Source organism: Plectropomus leopardus, chromosome 20, assembly GCF_008729295.1.
Source record: "Plectropomus leopardus isolate mb chromosome 20, YSFRI_Pleo_2.0, whole genome shotgun sequence".
Taxonomy (NCBI): domain Eukaryota; kingdom Metazoa; phylum Chordata; class Actinopteri; order Perciformes; family Serranidae; genus Plectropomus; species Plectropomus leopardus.
Window position 1 is genome coordinate 23,280,579 of NC_056482.1, and position 20,221 is coordinate 23,300,799.

At 37.9% G+C, this 20,221-nt stretch overlaps 1 protein-coding gene across 1 annotated transcript in view; it reads right to left on the reverse strand.

Moving 5' to 3' along the window:
• Nucleotides 1–20,221, reverse strand: part of niban2a (niban apoptosis regulator 2a) — a 33,570-nt gene that overhangs the window by 3,251 nt on the left and 10,098 nt on the right. Inside the window, exons 5-13 of the mRNA XM_042509413.1 lie at nucleotides 19,805–19,972; nucleotides 10,483–10,598; nucleotides 5,966–6,070; nucleotides 5,706–5,868; nucleotides 3,310–3,497; nucleotides 2,142–2,297; nucleotides 1,754–1,867; nucleotides 1,461–1,568; nucleotides 16–127 (exon numbers count right to left, since the gene is read on the reverse strand). Of these exons, the coding sequence (XP_042365347.1) occupies nucleotides 16–127; nucleotides 1,461–1,568; nucleotides 1,754–1,867; nucleotides 2,142–2,297; nucleotides 3,310–3,497; nucleotides 5,706–5,868; nucleotides 5,966–6,070; nucleotides 10,483–10,598; nucleotides 19,805–19,972 (1,230 nt within the window). The remainder of the gene's footprint in view (nucleotides 1–15; nucleotides 128–1,460; nucleotides 1,569–1,753; nucleotides 1,868–2,141; nucleotides 2,298–3,309; nucleotides 3,498–5,705; nucleotides 5,869–5,965; nucleotides 6,071–10,482; nucleotides 10,599–19,804; nucleotides 19,973–20,221) is intronic.

Sequence of the window (20,221 nt, forward strand, 5' to 3'; positions counted from 1 at the left end):
TTTTTAAGTCCTCACCCATCATTATGTCCTTGGAGACAGACTGCAGCACCACCTCCTCGAACATGTTCTCCACCAGCAGGAAACGGGAAAAGTCCTCAAAGATGAGCTCTTTGAACTTAGGCAGCTCCTGAGGAAGGAGGCAGCAGAGATGAGCTTTATAAAGCCATCAACATATCAAGTATTGTGGCTAAAATATATGCTATTCACTATATTATCCCAAAATGTGCTTACAACTCTAAATAAGGCACTAAAACCATACAGCGTATAACATAATGGATATCCAACATAGCCACCGTGACGTCACCTATTGGTTTAAGGACTTCAGTTTTGAAGCCTTGATTTTTGCATTTCATCATCTTTGTTCATTTGGAGCCAGAGGTGACAATACTTTGATCTAATTCTCACTGGTAGACTGCAGCAACAGCTCACAGACAGCCAGTCACTCAAGCAGGGCCACACTTAAATATGCATAACTTTGCGGCTTCATGAAATGTAGACGGGTGAATTATAAAAAAAAGTTCCTCCCGTACAGTTGTCAAAGCGTCAAAACTTTTTGCCTTTTTTTGAACATGAGGGGATGACATGCAGCAATGGGCCGAGGTTGGGCTCGAACCTGCAGCCACTGCGGTCAGGACACATCCACTGAGCAACTGCACACCCTGAATTTTTTATTTTTTTTAATGTTATATTGTATAATCTCAAAATACTTAAATCTATTTCAATGTGCCTCTTTGTGCTAATTTTGTGTGTTTTTGTAGCTGTTTTTTGATTGTTTGGCCATTTTTTCTATTTTCTGCTAGTTGTTATTTTGCTCCTTTTTGTAGTCTTTTTGTCTCTTTGTAGCTCTTTTGTGTTTCTTTGTGATCATTTTTGTCTCTGTAGTTTTCTAGTTTTTTAGTTTTTTAGTTTTTTTTTTTAGTTTTTTCTAGAAGTCTTTTTGTAGTTGCTTTACATCCCTTTGTAGTCATTTAGTTTCTCTTTGTGGTCGTTTTGCCCCTTTTCATAGTTGTCTTAAGTCTCTTTGCAACTGTTTCGCATCTCCTTGAAGTTGTTTGTGTTTGTGTCTCTTTATAGTCATTTTATGTTTCTTTGTGGTTATATGGAGTCCCTGCCTGGTTGGTCCATGTCTCTTTGAGTGACATTTTGCAAGTGGAGCCCAGTGGGTGTTGTAAGCCATATAACAAGCCACTGACACATGCCATTTATCATTCTCTTTCCACAATTATGGGAACGGTTTACTTATGGCTTCTGGGTGTAAATAGACATCAGAAAGTTAGGGCTGAATTTCAGAGTATGATGCCCCTTGGAAGATAAACTGGTTGAAACATTCACAATACTGCAAAGATATATTGTATACTGGAATGCATGCAATTCAAGTATAAAATTAAGTATAAAAAAGGAGTATAAAATGAAAAGAGGCATACAAAAGATGATTCGAGGCTGTGTTTGGCGCTACTCACAGGTGAGCAGGATGGCGAGAGCTGCTGCAGCATGTATGGGATGGTGATCTGCAGCAGAGCCTCTCTGAAGAACTTCTTGCGCACTGTGCTGCTGTCATAATCATATTTCTGACAAAAAAAAGAAACACATGCAAAGCTCAGAGAGATCCTAAAAGTCTGTTTTTATACTGTTATTCTTTATTCTGTAACGTGCTGCAGCTAAAATAGTGAAAACATTTGATGAGATTATTGATTTTATCGACTTTCCATCAATGTCACCATCAGTTTATGCCACTTTTCTGTTTCATATTTACCTTGAGAACCCTTTCCTGGCATCGCTGGATGTTCTTGCACATGTCATCTTCTCCCTGGTTCTCTAAAGACTGGTTAAGCAGCTGCTCAAATGTGTACACTGCATTGTCCATTTGCTGTCAGAATAAAAGAAAAGTCAAGTTATGCATTAGTAAAATGAACAGATTGATGCTGGTAGTGACACTGCAGTAAAACACAATGTCAGCTCTTACTGTTTATCTTTACAAACTGTAGTACTGTTTTTGTCCAGCAAGTGTAGGTAGAGGCTTCACTACAGGCAGGGCAAGCAGATTTACTAGGAACTAGGTTTTTTCAAGCCTCCTCACACTGCTTTGGCCCATGCCAATTCTTTGTAAAATATCAGAAAAAACTGCTGCTGTTGCACCTTACCTCCCTCATGAGGATCTGAGCCCTGCTGACGAACACAGAGGGGCTGGCGACGTCGAACCTCTGCTGCAGCCCCTCCAGATTGAGCTCGTCCACCTTCTCGTAGCAGCTCTGCATCTTCACTGGGTGGAAGGCGAGCATGGACAGTCTGTCCAGGTGCTGAGGGGAGGACGGAGAGACAAGGTTAACATTGATCAAGGTGGTGCGAGCATCATACAAGGAGAAATAAGATCAAAACTGAAAGAGAAGTTCAGTTGACTGTTCAGGTCACAGAGAGCAGCTAAGGGCACTCTGACTTGAAGAGAAGCACCATCGTGGCTTCACAAATGTCTTGTCATGCACTTTAATACTATTATTGTGACCAAAACTTTTGTTCCTGTCATGTATAAGGCTAAGCAAGGTTTCTGTATGTGCTTTGATGCAGTTCTGAGTGAAGAAAAGCAGCATAGGAAACAGATGTGGGAAAAAAAGGCTTGCTTTTTTTGGGAGACAGCAAAATTAATTTCCTGTCACCACTGATGATGCAAGTAAAAGAACATCTAAGTAGTCATAAATTATGTGACTGTATGTACTGTGAATGGGAATTATAGTGATAAACCTGCTGAAAATTATCACCTACTATGCTGCAACTCTGCTAGATAATGAAACTTTAAAGGGACAGTTTGCCCCCAAATTCAAAATACGTTTTCTTCCTCAGGTGCTATTTATAAATCTAGATTGTTTTGGTGTTAGTTGTTGAGTGTTGGAGATATCGGCTGTAGAGATGTCTGCCTTCTCTCTAATATAATGGAACTAGATTGCACTCTGCTTGTGGTGCTCAAAGTGCAAAAAAATAGATTTGAATAACTCAACAACAATGTTTCTTTCCAGAAATCATGACTTGGTTACTCAAGATAATCCACAGACCTTGTTGTAAGCAGTTTCATGTAGGAACTATTTTGTTTTTACCAAAATACACCCACCAACCGTATCAATATGCAGAAGGAAGTGTGCATGGAAAACAATGTTATTGATCTGAGGGTGAACTGTCTCTTTAAATGCATAACACCCTCCCGCGATATTATCCTTATCAAAAAACTTATATGACTTGTGTTACTGGGTATGTTAAATTACCTAAATCTATTAAAGAAAGAGTGAAAGGAACATTTTCAGTCAGCAAAACATGACTCACATCTCCCATTTTGTCTTTGCCCCCTCCGTTGAGCGAGTTCTTGCTGATCTCCACCAGCTCCCTGAAGAAAACATCCCTGACCTCGGAGAAGCCGCGGCTGGTGGGCTCCATCAGGGCCTCCAGGATGGAGCTGATGTAGGGCTGGACGTTGGTCCGGAGGAGCTGCTCCGCCTTGGGCAACACCAGAGCTGCACGCCAGGAGCGACACATGGAGAGCAGAGGAAAAAGACATTTTGATGGTGAGTTACCGCAGCTTGTACACACACTGACAGATGATGATGAGGAGTCAGTTTATCCCTTTGAAACCGGAGAACAATGGCTTGAATTTTTTCAAAAACATGGGAAGGAGGCAATAAGCAACTCAATAACAAAATGGCCAAAAACTTTGCAAAAAAATAATAAAACATTATAAGAAAATTTCCTGAAAATAAGCAAAAAACATCAAGAAAAAAACAGAAAATTACCTGAAAATACGTTTATTTATTTATTTATTTATTTTTTTAATATAATATCTAATAATATTGCTCAATATGTGTTTTGTTTTTAATGGAAATCAAACCAATTTTCTCAGATTTCAGAGGTTTAATACTCATAAAAATGAATTCAGCACAAGAAGTTGATGTCAGTAAAGGTGTTAAAGGGTCAAGGATAAAGAAAAATAAAGGCATGGCTCTGACTACAGAGCTAATAAGTAATCACAGCGTACAATGCGCTGCTTATTACCAGGTTGATATGATTGGCATGTATGACATTCAAGTAAACACACTCGTGAGTTTCAGTGGAAGCCCTGCAGCTTTCGCCCAACTCTCAGATACAGCTAACTGATAAACATGATACCTGTGCTAAAAGTGGCCAACAAAATGTAATTCAGACTACAACTCTCAAACCTCTGCATTCCCCCTTATGATCCTGCACCGTTTTATGCAGTTTTCTTGTAGTTTCTTGTCTTATCTGTGGCACAAAGTCAGAAATATAAAGCAAGTGATGGAATGTAGTTCTGTCACTTTAGTTCAATGGTAAAAGAGCACACATGAAAAATGTGGGCAGCCTGTGTCAAGTGAATTGTTGAATAGAAAACTGACAGGCTCACAGCTCAGAGGGGTGGATGCTGCAGGAGCCTGCTAACAGACAGAGTGAGCATAAACAACAGACTTAAATACAAAGTAGTGAGGACAAAGTGCAGAGAATCCACCAAGAGCTGGAAAATGTCAGATATGGAGGAAGGTTTAGTTACAGAGTAAATAACCTCTCAGTGCCAAATGTCCAAACAAACGTGTCAGAAACTTGAGCACTGTGGCATTATTCAGTGACCAGACTCATTTTCCCCCAACCAAAGAGAGCACAGCTAGATCTCGCTCAGGCAAACAGTAAGCGAACAATGAAGCGTGCACTCGAGGCAGGGAAGATCATGTTACTCAGCACAGCGAGCACCAAGTGAACCGAGTCATTTTGCGTGGCATGTTAGACGTTTGTAAACTCAGGTGGTGTTCAGTTAAGAGTAGATTTGAACATGATAAATATTTATTTCTGTCTGTTAGAATTTCTTGCTGTGTTTTTAATTCCTTCTCTCCTTCCTTCCTTGGTATCCATGTTTTAGTTGATGTAGTTTTTATTGTGCACTATGTCCCAGTAGGCATGGCTATGGATATTTATAGGTGTTACCTGGGTGTCTGGGTTAAAATTGGGCAAAATTAAGTAGAAAAGTTTATTTCAATAGATATATAAATGTGTGGTTATGACATGCTTTACAATGAAACTAGAGGCTGCAACGATTAATCAACTAGTTGACTGATTAATCGGTTTGAGTCATTTTTTAAAGGAAAAAATGTCAAAATTATCTTTTTTTGACTCCCCTCTCACAGTTAACTGAATATATTTGGGTTTGGGACAAAACAAGACATTTAAGGATGTCATATTGGACTTTGGAAAACACTAATTGACATTTTCCACCACTTTCTAACATTTTATAGACCAAATTTTATAGAAAAGCCTTAAATGAAATTGTAATATAACGCTTTCGACATAATGGTTATGTTATGTGTACAAATAAAAATTTTAACTGCAATGAACCGATAGACTGCCAAAAAGCATGTTAAAATGTGTGCTTCATGTGACAAAAAGCAGGGTGGTGATCAGAAGCAAATATAGCTGCTGGAAATGCAAAAAGTGTGGCCAAAAATATTCAACAAATAGAGTAAAATCAATCCTAAAAAGTGAACAAAAGCACCTCTGCAACTCACATCAAAATCATCTACAGTGATTAAATAGTGCTACACGTATGAGGAAAAACAAGTACTTTTGATTTTGAGGTGAACTGTCCCTTTAACCGATCATAACAACTCTTAAATACACTGCCAAAATATTAAGATTTATACTGCATGTAGGTCTGTGGTCACCTCGTATCTTTCCGCTGACATGTTCTTTAGACGTGATGATCTGGTCCATGTCAGTTCGCAGTCTGGTGTCCAGTGGCACTCTCTGGGCTTCACAGGCTTCGACCAGTGCGTCATACTGCCCGGTGGTCTGAGACAACACCTGCCTGTACACTGCATCAGAGATCTGGAGGAGACAGTTGTTTTAAGATGTAATTGATTTGGACTTGTCTGAGTCTCTCTTGTGTCCTATAGCATGTCTGCAGTGCATTTTATGAACTCACCAACATCCAGTGCCTCTGCCTCTGCTGCATCTTCCCCTTCAGACGGGGACCAATAATGTTTCTCAGCTCTGGGTGGAGGGTCTCCATCACTAGATTGGCCAAAATCTGTACATAAACAACATACAGCAGAATTTATACACTTTAAATACACAATTTTAAATTTAGTGTATCATTTATGAGTAAAGTAAAGTTAAATTAAATTAAATTAAATTAAATTAAATTAAATTAAATTAAATTAAATTAAATTAAATTAAATTAAATTAAACTGCCTGGTTTTCCATGCATATTGCTATGCTATAATAAATTTGACCAGATTGTTACATATTGATTTCTACCTAATGGTCCTTTTAGTTCATAATGTGAGCTGCAAGGTCAGCCCCACCTTTTCACCATTTCCTGTGACTATGGCAATGTGCCAACCAGGGAATTTTACATTAGAGGTGTAGTCAAAAACAACCAATATCCTGCACCCAAAGAAAAACAAAAAAAACCCTAAAAAAAAAAAAAAAAAAAAGAGCAGCCTCTCCTTCGCCTGTGGTTACATGGATACAGAGGGGCGATTGACACACAGCTGGATACGGGGAGGCAGGAAAGCTGCTTTTAATGGCACTGTGCGTGTGCGCACACACACACACACACACACACACACACACACACACACACACACAGAGCTCAGCACCTCCATGAGGTTTTAACTAAGCTAAACTAAATATTTGGTGAAGCATGTTGCTCCAGGTACTGAATGGCTAAGACAAAAACAGGGTATTTTTTTCCACATGGAAGAACAGAAAGACGTGACAAACAACAGATACAGTAGGCTATATTGTGCTTTGTCTGTCTGAAAGCACTAATTTAAACAATGTTTTTGGTGTATTATTATTGTTCCACTGGTGGCGGTAATATCTCAGTCTGAACTGAACTTATTTAACCCTCAAGCACTTTACATTGATTCTTTCCCTCCCTATTTTAAATCGATATTTGCATGATTTAATGTCTCACATACCTGATAAAGGTCTAGATACCAAAACATTGCACTAAATTTATTTCTGTTGTAAACTAATTTGTCTATAAATGTCTGTCAAATTTTGTCTATAAATAAATAAATAAACCACGTTTTCAAAAATGGCTCTTAACTGAAAACAAGATTACAAAATGCTTAAAATCACTCTACTTAACATGTTGCTGAAATGGTGCAAAATCTATGAGGAGTGGAAGTGAATTGTTAGTCAGCGTTTTTTTTTTATTGACATTTTGGGCAAAACATATTTATTGCTGTTTTTTTGCGATGTGAACAATACATTTCATTGAATTGAATGACAGAAGTATGAAGAAGTCAGAGGTTTTTTCTGCAAGGTGTGTCAGGAGATTCTGCACAGCATAATGGAAGACTTTAATTTTACCCTTTTTGATAGGAGAAAAAGACAATTAAAAGGCATCTCTGTATGTTACATTTCTGACCCTGAAAACTAAAAATGGCTTTTCATTTTTCACTTTTGGACTTTGAATAAAAATATTTTTTTTCTCATCTATTTTAATAAAAGGAAACATTCAAAGACTAAAACTGAAGATGGTAAAAATAATGGAAAGTAAATGTTTTTATCAAATAAATCCAATCAAATCGCTTCAAATTGTCACGTGACAACTCATTCCATTCAGGTACGTTTATTCTACGAAACCTAAAAAAGGCGGTATATTTAAAACGCCTATGCCCCGCCCACTTTTTTTGGGACAGCCATCAGTCCGTTTGTTACGTTTGTCGCGCTTGTTACCCCTGTCGTTGATAATGTAACATTTCACAGTTAAACTGACATGTAGCAGTAACAGTCTGTAACAGTAACAGTCTCATAATGTCGCCGCGGGAGTATTTTATGTCAAAAATCGTTTTTTTGTCGCTTGTTTTGCGGCTGTCGGTGTGCGGACTTTGTCGGATGTTTTTTAACTGTCGCCCGCTAACAGCGCTTTTAAGCTAACGCTGGCTGGTGTTTTTCGTGTTTCCTCCCCTGCAGGGACTACGCTTAACATCAAGGTGAGTGTTATCTATTTGTGCTTTGATACGATTCATCCTCTGTTTACTGTATTGATGCACGGCTCTGTTAAATTGGTGTTTGTTTTTAGCAGTTATGCTAGCAGTGCGGCTAATTCACAGCAGGCATATTGACAAGTAGGAAAAGCGCAGAGGTTGTTTATAACATGAACTATTGCTGTTTTGATTTTATTGTTTGCACTTGCGATGTTTCTAAGTGTCATGTTTTCCACGAAAAAAGCTTGATTCTTGTGTTGTCAGCTGGCTGTTCATGTATGCTCTTCAGTTGCCACCATATGTACTGTATTTTTGTTGGCATTGATTGCGGATTGCTTCCTGTGGTGACGCTGCTATGTATACACACAAGTGCACAGAGGAAAAAGCCAAACTTTGTAATTAATTAAAGTACTAAAATATGAGTGTTCATTAAAACCGTGAAACTGAGGAAAGGCTACCAGAAGTGAGGGAAACACCAGAGACAGGATAAAACCTATGGATAAAAGATAAAAATAAAAAATATATAATATTAACAATTAGTATAATAAATAAAATACACTAAATAGTAGAAGTAAATGAAAGGAACAAAAGAACAAATAATAACAAAAAGAAATGTTAAAGAATAATAAAATAATAAATCATATAGTAAAACAGCATAACAGACAAACATTTATGAATAAATAGTCAATAAATAAATAGGTATAGTTCAATTAAAAGCTAAACTAAAAATGTAGGTCTTGAGTTTAATCATTTGGGTATGAATGTTATTATGTACATTTCACATACTGTGCTTAAGTACAAAGTGGCAACTGTTTTTGATAAACATTTATGTTGAATTTATTTATAATTTTAAAGTGTTTTGGGGCTTTTTTTTCAGGATTGTATACTTTTACTTTTAAAACTTATATGTTTCTGATTATATTAACTTTTGCCTAACTAAGTAATAATATTGATGCAGGACTTTTACTTGTTAACAAAGTATTTTTGCACTATGGCATTAGTACTTTTGCATGTCTGAATACTTCCTCCGCCTCAGATTACGATGATTTTATGCTCTGAATACTGTTATATGTAATAACAGTCGTGTTTGAGTATTATAAATGTGGACTGATTAATTTTGCCGTTTTTTTCTCTCAAACTTTGGTCATAAGAAAATGCTGTAAACTGACTTTACAAATGTAAACATGACTGTGTCTCACTCATAGCCCATTCTTTTGTGACATATTAACATAACAATTGGGTTGATCGTTTTACAAACAGCTGACGTCTTCTTCTGTGGTTTCCCTTGCTGGATTTAGAAAACTCATAACTACAGTACTCATGGTCATCTGCAGCTTATTTTCCCCTTCTATATTCACATAATAGACTAATAATCCACAGGAATGTCTGAAATGAAGAGAGATGCTGGAAAATGGAAAAATCTCTTTCTGTAATGCCTAAATTACCCTTTATATTCTCCTTAAAAGTCTTATATCAAGTTAAAAAAAACCTCTAATACATTAAGAAATAAGCATCATTTTAATTTGACCCACTGCTGATATTAAATAGCTTTAACTTGTTTGTTTAGCTGAGTTAAATGAGGTAGAAACAGGAAACAGACAGATTAAAGAAGTGAAGCACGAGCAGCACACTGAAAGAGAGTCATTCAGAGGGGAGACCCCGATCAACAGTGTGTGTGTCCTTGTGAACGCTGGTATGTTGAGAGGTGGGGTCTCGTTGCAGACCGTCTCTTTGAAGGTCTTGTGTAGGTGTACTCTTGTACTGTAGTGTGAAGAAAGGGTGTGTGTTCGTGAAGTGGATCGAGTGTTTTCCTGAGCTAAAGCCCATTCATTGAGAAACAACTTTTCTCTGGAAAGCAGCCATGCCTCCGAGAAAACTGTCATCATTGTGGCCTCGAAATAGGTTGAACTCTGGCCCTGACGACCTTTGCACAGGTAGTCACAGGGACTGTTAGTGGAAATTATTCCTGAAAATCTCTTTTAACTGTCACCTGCAGTAAACATGCATTTTGAAGAACAGTATGCTTAGTGTCAGCACAGCTCAGTGTTGAGTTGTATTACTGGCTGTATCTTTTGATGTATGTGGCTTATGAAGGTGGTTCCTTCTGAGAATCTGCAGTAGGGCTGTGCAACTAATTGAGTTGTATTTTCAATTTTGGCTCTGACTATTATGAAAAAAATACAACTGAGATAAAACTATTATTCTGTGGCACTCAGTTTTCATTAAAGTGGGAAAGTGCTGTAATGTTAAAATCTATTTGATTTTATTTATTTTTATCAAAATTATTTTTTTTATTATCTTATATTAATTATTTATATATAGCTTGTACATATTTATATATTATTCATATAATTTATTTTATTTATTTAACCCATGTTTATAAATAAAAAACTATATAAACCATTTTCATGATAGCCAAGTTTACATGAATAGGCATTGTTACCCATTTTCAGATGAACTGGATGTAGTTATACTGTGATTAATCTGAGATCCTGACCTGTGGGGGCACTCCACACATCATATCCCAAGTCCCATAGTGTCCCTTGGCTTGTCTGTAATGTCTCACAGCATCAGTGAAGGCTGGCGTCTGAACGGTGCAGTCCTCTGGCAGACCTGTTGGGGGCAGAAAAGAGCAGAGTTTGGTGACATTAGAGACAAGACCCCGGTCTCACTTTGTATAAAAGGAGATTCAACTGGCTGAAATTATCTTAATGGCAAGATAGAGAGGTGCTTTTTCACAAAATTACTAGAGTCCTTTGCAATTTAAACGGTCTCAGGTTGCTCTGCAGTTACTAAATGGATGTTTACTTGGTATTAGATGAACAAATATGTGGACCATTCGTTGGTTTTGTGTAGATTCCCACGATAACAACCGTTTCCATAACATCTGAGTCATTTCTGTGAGACTGTCAGAGTCTAATTTTGGCCAGCAGTATATTCAGTAACAGTCGCTAGAGAGCAGGACAACACATGCACACTCGACCCCTGTCACACACAGTTGTGTCATCCCTGAAAACAGGAAGATGTTTGCTTGTTGGAGGACAGATTTCATTTGGTTGCCCTGGTTACTGCCCCTCCCAGACAACAGGACAAAAGGCACAGCTCACAAAGCACCCAGCAACATGCATGCACTTTTAGGAAGTTGGTTCTTATCATGTGGTTGTGTTTAAGCGATGAAAATACATCACTGGCTGCCTCTCTCCGTCTCTCAAGGCCACAGCACAGAGGGACACAGAGTGCTGAAAGTCAAATATCCCTCACAAAAGAGAGCAAGCAGGTGTGTGGAAGAAAACATCCCTGTAATTAGCAGTTTGTCATTCAGTTTTTCCTTTAAATAAAATGACTGATTGAGCTTCAGTTGTGTTTTCTCATGTGGCAACAAGAGCAAGTTCTTTGATGCACAAACAAATTAAAGGATAGGTTTGCGGTTTGTCCACCCGGCCCTTATTGAAATGTTGTTTACCATAATTTATGATGGTTAACACAACTTCAACAATAGCAGCAATAAGTGATTCAATTTTGCAGTGGTGGAATAAATATTTTGAGACCTTACTTGAATAAAAGTAGATATACCACAATGATACTGACTTCCTAATTAACTGACCAGCCCAAAAATGACCATTTACAGTATGAGCATGATATGATGGCACATATCAGTACGGGTATTACAGGATAGTAAGCCAATTTTCAACCAGTTTAATATCAAATTAGTGCAAAAAGAATTGGCCAAAACCCATTCAAACTGCAATTTTTGATCCCAAAGCCATCATACAACATGTATTGCATTATTTCTGTCATTTTGGGTGTTTGCCTTAGAAATTATATATATATATATATATATATATATATATATATAACCCCCCCACTCAGGATTGCACATATGTATATATATATTTACTATTTTCCACCTAATGATGTGATTCTTTTAACCATATTTGGCATATGGAGAAAATACATGCTATTTTCACTAAATGCACTCTCACAGTCAATGTTGTTGCAAATCACTGACATATCCCAGACTGTGATGATCAAAATAGAAAAAAAATCTACTTGGCATGTAGTGTATTGAAAATAGTTCATTCTTTTAATCTGAAAAGACAGTGGCATCATCACAAAAACCTGGCATTTAAAGGACTAAAATTCCGAAAATTTATAAATATTTGATGTTTATGATTAGGACTGATGTTGGTTAAAAAAACTCAATGAAAACAGGAAAACATCTTAATTTATAATACTTTTTTAAAGCTTGATTTTGAAAATAATATTAAAATGGGCCCTAAGGGTTAAAGGCAATGGGCCCCAAATAGTAATCGGATTTCACATTTCTCTACCTTTTTGCATAACTGCAACACAAATGTTTAAAAAAAAAGTGTTGGCGAGGCTGCTCTGGACATTTCAGTGTCCGCTCTTGCTGTCTTGTGAGTCTCTTGAGGTGCCAAAAAATGTGGTACAAAATACAGTTTCCTGTTCTGCAGTCTGCATGAATGTTTGGTTTACCCACAGAATGCCTGAGCGATTACCTTTTTGCGGTCTGTGTAGTCTGTCATGCACACACATAAGTGTGTGAGTGTCTTTAATGCCTGAATGTCTGTGAAGTTGTTTTGTCTGCAGCTATAAGTATGTGACTCAGAGGAGGCGGACAAAGACAGGAAGTGACCGAGGAGTGAGGCACGGGAGAGGCACTGCCAGACAGGAAGCTGTCTCTGCTCCCGGCTCACTAACTGTTTGCTGACAGGCTGAGGGTCGCGTGTTAGCTTGTTTTGGCACAGGTCTTTATGAGAACTCACTGGACACTACGGTTAGAGACGCAATGGGAAAATAACGGCACAGACAGCTGGCATTTTGGCACGTGACCAGCCATCATTTGGAGGTCAGATGCAGTGAAGAGTGTCTGAGGGACACAGCAGCAGATTGGCTTATGGTATCCTGATACCAGACAGTTCAAGACCCACAACTGATAATGCGCATGCCAACAACATGGTCTTTCTAAGTGTTCCCTGTCCAACCAGTTTTCCCCATGAATATAATTTATCTGGATGGTTTCACATGACTGAATGGTATTTTGCCTTTCTGCAAAGTAATCCAGTGATAGTTGTCTGTTCTGTACACAATAATATCGGCACATCATCAGTATCAGCAGATATTTGCTCTAAAATGAAATATTAGAACCGGCCAACATGCTGATTCTTTAAAAAATAATATTACAAACATATATACATTTTTCATTTGGCAAAGTGAACAGGTGCAATACATCAAACCTAAATTGAAGTATTTTTATTGTTTTGCACAATTAATAAATATTACATACACTGAAAAGCTCTGTATTTCATGTCTCCATTTGCTGGTGGGCCATCATGATAAAAGTATGCATAATATGATGTTAATTACACTACAGGAAACTTGATGATCATCAAATCATCATATTGGATAGCCAAATCTGATTAGACTGACATAATTTTAAGTCGATTACAACCCTAGTGTTTTCTTTTTTGTGGAATTATCCATCATCATGTCATGTTTGCCTCTCCACCAAAAGTTTCCCCAACCCTATTTTGCAAGGGCACTGTTGCTGCATCCTGAGCTTAGGGCCACCTAAGGTGATTTTGATTATTTATAAGAAATACAAACAACCCAGAGCGTTTTCTTTTTGGAATTATGATGGGTTCAGACATTTACAGTGCCTGCACAAGATATTTTAGAACCCCTAAAATAAATAGTAATAGTTAATAATTATTATTAAAACGTTTCCATGATCATATTGTTTACCCATGGCTGGGTGGTTGGGAATCATTGGGCTAAAACATTCAGTCTTGGTGTTGGCTGTTTAGTTTTCACGATTAAATCAGTAATTTGGACAATTTTAGGGCACAAACTGCGGCCAGATCATCGGTGTGAAATGCCTGAAAGTAAATTCTTTAGCTTGTTGCCCACTTAAAGAGAAACTTCTGCTCGGTGCCAACAGAAAAAATAACATATTTTGACAACCTGCCAGGCCTGTAAACCACTACACATTCTCCTAGTGTCTGAACCGAGCAAGATCAAGGAACAGATTAGTTTCTCTGCAGTGTGTGTGCATGTGTGTACTACTATGTATAAATAGAACATGTGGCAGCACTTACCACGGTCTCTTTATTTGAGGCATTTCCCTCCCTGCCTTGCTCACCACTCTCTGGTTGGTGGGATTTGAGCTGCAGCCATGGATGAGTTCCCAGGCCTTCACATTCACAAATGTGTGTGTATATTTCTTAGAGTTTAAATACATTTGACATTTTTAAACCCATTAACCATTTTGATGTCAAATATTGTCCGATTAGACTTCAGCCTCAGGCCTCATACCTTTATAATCAGTTCTCTCAAACCCTTATACTGCTGCTGCCCCCTTTACCGACATGCATAAAGAGGGTTTCCCCATATGGTGCGGCCCTATAGAACCAGCCAAAGCCACAGTACAATAAATACTCACTTAAACATACCATCAGCCGCAGACATCACAAACACAGGACTGAATAAGTCCTAAAATACGCAGATCCCTGCCGCTGCCATTAGCAGCAACTCAGTGAATGCTGGACACCATGTATTGGTTTATTTTTTAGTACGTACTCTGCATTGTCTGACAGTACCACTATGGAGTACATAAATGCCAACGTTTTGAATTGTATGCCGTGTTGAGACGCATGCTGACAAGCCACAAACCTGGCTTGAATTGGTCTTTTATTGCCCTTTGAATGTGCGATTGCAGGTCTCTTCTTGCTGAGAGGAATTAGTCTGAGGTCTGTGGATCAGAGCAGAGGGCTGTGGGGGTGGAGACCTGAATGTGATTGATGGTCCTCTAGTGGCCCAGTAGCAGCTTGGAGCAGTCTTTGACTACTAATGTGATGCGGCATCAGCCCGGCTGCTGGACTGCTGCACAGACTGAACCCATCATAAGGGCTGAAACTAAACTAATATGTATTTAGAATTAATCTCTCTTTTTCTTTTATTTAATTAATGAATCATGAAAGAGATATATGCATTAAGGGCCTATAATATTGCTTTTTTTTGCGAGACTAACAGTTTAAAGCCAAAGATATTTGATTATCAGTTATTTCACTATCAATCAAAAAGCTGGAACTAACGAATATTTTCCAGTTTTGCTTAAATATTACCTATGCTACTAATTCAATGTTCCCATGGTCATGAAATTCCTGTAAAAGCTGTTAATTTAGAAAAATTTATCTCCAGGCTTGAAAATTATTTGGAATCAACACTATGTTTAGAATTTTAAAGTTATTTTTTTTATATGGTATATATTTTATATGATTTTATTTTATATTGTTTTTTATTTTATTTCATATTTATTTTCCGTCATATTGTTTTTAGGGACTATGTTTGGTTTGGTGGTTAGTGCTTTTTATTGTTAGTGTCTGTTTTTGTAGTCGTTTTATTGCTGGGCTGTTTTTAGTGTTCGGTGGCTGTTTTTAGTGTCTTCTGATATTTATTTCTGTATTTTGCACCTAAGATCTCAGAGAAACACTATCCCGTTCTGCTGCTGCACAAGAAATGTATGGCAAAATGAATATAAAGCTAAATTAAAAACCTACAGGTAAATAAATCCCTAAATACGTTGTCATACAAATTTAAAATCTAGTGCTGCGTTGTTTAACTGGTAAAACTATCACGTGATACACATTGGTGTATGCAGCTAGTAACGGGGGCAAGAATGTTTATGCAAGCTAAGTTAACAAGTGCTAGCACGTTGCTCATCTAGAAATTCCCAGGAAGTGCTTGTTAAATAATGCACGGCTTTCAAACAAATATAATAAATGGCTCATGAAGCAGACCTTGGTAGAGACGCTGTACCAAAACCTCTGACATTTTTGTGCTGAGCAGAATATAATAGGCAGATTTGATCATGGATTAAGGAAGTGTGCAGATGTCTCCACATTTGGAAATGCACCTTACTTCAACTAGCTTATTTTCAAAAAGGTGTCCAGGCAGGCTGGATTTAACTACTTTAAGTCATGGAAATGGGGTAAAATATGGAAAAGTTTTAGAAAGTCATTGGTAAAATTGTGTGGGAACCACGTTCATTTATTTAAAAAAATGTTGCTTCACTCCATTGATCAGCCAGTTAAGTGATACACAAACTACTTTGGGAGTAGACGTCATTGTGTTTACTTGTCAGGTTATGAATTTAACCTCAACCGCGACACTATTACATCACTGGAGACTTTCTAAGACGCCTGTGGCTTTATGGAAAATTTCAGTTTGGGCTTACTAGGTCTATTTTCAGTCATAATAACATTTTATTTACCAGGTTAATTACAAGATGTTTTGCTGAAGGTCAAGCATCCAGGACAGTCAGATTTAAATCTTTTCAACTACTTATTTTGAAGTGTAAACAAAGGTAAACAGTTATTACCAAAAATGTCTGTTGTAAAGGGTGTGTTAGGTATGCAGATTGTCCTTGTCCAGCTTTAACCTGGTTTAACTCTGCGGTGCCAACATGAACACTGACACGTCAGATCGGCTGCAGCTTTGTGTTGAGCAGAATACTGCGATGAGGTCACCTGCTAACTGAGCTTATTAACAGGATGTTTTGCAAATCATCCTGTTAAGGAGAGATGCAAAGATGTTTTATTGGAGAGCTATTCAAGATAAAACAACAAGAGCGTTAGTGGATGCAAATGTATCTTCAGTGTGTCAGTGGGAACATTTAACTTGTGGTTTTTAGTTATCAAAGCCAGATGAATAGTGTCAGTTTTCAGCTGAAGAACTGCTTTGCATAAAGCTTCGCTCCCAGCAGTTTATTCTTTTTGGCCACTGCCAAACTTTTGTGCACTATAACTGAAATGCTCTGTAACATTAAGTGGTCATATTTCACTTGTTTTAGGAAACCATGTGCAAAGTCTCAGATGTCATCAACTGCCGTACAAATTTTTAACTAATGATTTAATATTAAAAAAGTGTTCATTTCCAAATTTAAAACTCCGCCCTGTTTAGGAAACCATGTGCAAAGTCTCAGATGCCATCCATTGCCATACAAAATTCACACTAATCGTTTATTATTAAATCAAAGTATTAATTCCAACATTTTTAAATAAGCCCTTTTGAAAATACTGTAAATGTATATGCTTGTGTATATGAATGTGTGTGTATGAATCCAGCGAGTAAATTAAACTGCAGAGGGGTTAGGGGTCAGGCTGTAAAACCATTTATCACCCCTAGGAAAAGTCTTTTTCCGCTTCTGGTTTTCCTCACAACACAGACCTGACAGAGGTGAGACTGGGCGTGTCAACACAGGCCAAAAACATGAATGCCAATTGACTCTGACACCAGCTATAGCAACTTTAAAACAGCAACACATACTCTGTTAGTTACAACATATTCCCGGAGCCCAGCCTCACATCTGGAATGTGCGGCAGAGACTCTGGCGTTCACTGAACATGCCCGAACAGGTAGTGCTGGGAAGTAACGGGTGAGCATGACTGAAGACAGACAGAGGCTCATTTTGTATTACAGTGAAATAATGTGTGCATAAAAGTTGGTGTTTGGCTTCCAATCTGGCCTCCTTGCCTTGTTTTGACCAGACTCTTTTAAACTAAAGAGTAAAAGCTCCTGTTTTTTGGATTCTCCATCTTTTAAGCTTGTACTGGATGTTGAAACTAATACCTGTGAGAGCTGCTAGCATAGACATGTGTGATTAAGCAGAACACTGAATTCATGCAACACAGTTGGCATGATAGTTGGCTCAGCGCGAAACAAGGTTGAATCAGGTTGGGCAACTTTGTCAGCCTGCTGATGAGCTTAGATCCAGTGTGGCATTTCATTTGACACATGGTGTGGAGGTTTGTTGGATAGTTCATGACACAGGATTTTAATTAACGGAGGAGACTTTTAGAGAAACTACATTGCATACTTGCTTGCATCTTTCTGTAGCTGTTGAGTGATTTGATGCAGCCGACTTGACAGTTACAAAGACTCTTTGTGTGTGCTGATTCATCTTAACAATAACTTCAAGTACAATTAGACTATTTAGCTATATATTTGCTTTCACATGAGGAAAGCTGTTCAACCCTTAAAGCTCAAACCATACAAACAGCATTATAATCATGTGTGCACACCCAGTGGTAAAACAACATACTTGTGTGCTTAAAAATTGAGGTCAGCCAGGGTAATATAATATGTCAGACATTATCTACAGTGGATGCATAGCAGCATATTAGTCATTCCCAGTCACATATATATTTTATAATATGTATGGTTCCTGCAGATCCTTATATTTTTAGGCATTGAATTCATTAACCTTAACTGGTATTAAAATGTCTTAAATCAATCTTTCAAAATTCTTAAAAAATGCTAAGACACAGTTGCCATTGACATTGCCTCTCGCATTAATGTTATGCGAATCTGTATAGCTGCACCAACAACATTCATAGTTTGTTTTCCAGAGGATCTGTTGGATCCAGAGGATCTGTGCAAATTTAACAAAAATTGGATTTTTGAACAAGCTCTTACGGCATGGCTGCAACCGGTACTTAGCTATGTATAAGAGGTTCAAAAAGTCATGTTATGTGTTACAATAAACATTTTGGGCAAAGCCTGGCGAAGCCTGATGTGGTCTTAAATTCATGATTTGTATGAGAACCTTTTGTTAATAATCTATGCTTGATCTACAATCTCTGTAAACACCACCTGCCTTTGCAGCCAGCAGGATCCAAACAAGCCCAATCATGTTCACTGTTCGAATCTCGATAGTTTTGTATTTTTATCTCAACTTCCCCAACGTTCCCACTCGTTCTGGTTCTCTCTGTCTCATATCTAAATAAAGCACAGTGAATGTGAGATCACTTATACACACATGCAGGCATACATGCACGCAGCCACAAAAAGGAACTTGACTCTCCTCAAACAAAGGGAACAAATGGACTCCCTAAGTTTTACTGCAAAATTCAAATATAACTGCCAATTAAAACAATTTGCACCCAACATGCCATGTGGCAAGTTTTGGAAACAGGCCAATCATTTGTATCACTTCAAATTCTTCTACACAAAAGCCAAAGATGCCACTCTTTCCAAGCCAAGAATACAGCATGACAAAAAAATCTGATTACGTTACGTTTGTACGTCCTCTGACACGTCTCTGCACTCTGTGTCTCAGCACAGTGACACATGAGTCATGCCATCACAAAAAAAAACCTTTATTGCAGATCAGGACTAGTTCTCCACCCTAATAAAAAAACGCATCGCAGTACCCTCCAAGTAACATAAATTCACAAACAAGAGCAGCATTCAAGTAAAAGTGGTAAGCTTCTTAATAAATACGATCAAATATAAAACAGGACAAATTTAATTTAAAGAAATGCCTGTCTCAGATAGAGACAGGCTGAGTAAATAGTCTCAGCCCACAATATGAATGTCTGTGTAGGCTGAAAAATTTGTCACATTTGGAGCTCTGATCCAACGACAACATGTCACACTGTTACCAAGACTAATAGAAAAATAAAATGCCCATCATTCCTGCATGATCTCACATTAACAGATCAACCAGCTCACACAGATGGCATGTAGAGGCTTCACACTGAGACACAAACTCTCACACACCCACGTCTGAAGCGCCAACAAAGGTAGAGAGGCACTAATTGTCCAGGGTGGAGCGCTGGTGTGTTTACTTGCACTGTGAGTTGGGAACAACTGAATTTAGCATTTGTCATCTCCTGCTCATTACAGTTTTTAATAATCTGAATCTCATTAACTCAACGCCACCAGGGAGCTTTCAAGTGGTATTAGTGCTCTATTTAGTGGAAGTGAAGTCATTGTGTGCTTGTGTGTGTTGTTACCATTGTTACTGTGTCTGACACAGTCTTGCAGCACTGCGTGCCATTTCTTCTGCTCCTTCTCCGTCATCACACAGAAGTAGTGGTGGCGGGCGTACGGGTGCCACAGGATGAGGGGGAACTGGGTCGCACACTTGATAAATGGATGACTGCTCACTTTGGCTTTGATACCTATGATACACCACACGATAGAACAAAAATGAGAAACTAAGAGATTTAGAAAGCTCTTTAGACAATAAGTAAAATGCAAAAGGATATATAAAGAAGAATCAAAAAAGCAGGTGCATTGGAGATTAAATATGTAAAAAGAAGTTACGTAAAATATCGGACTTTAAAAACGGAAATTTCATTTTGCCCATTTTCAGTCTCTTGTCCCATTGTTGTGTTTTTAATCAGATTAAATTTGGATAAAACAATATC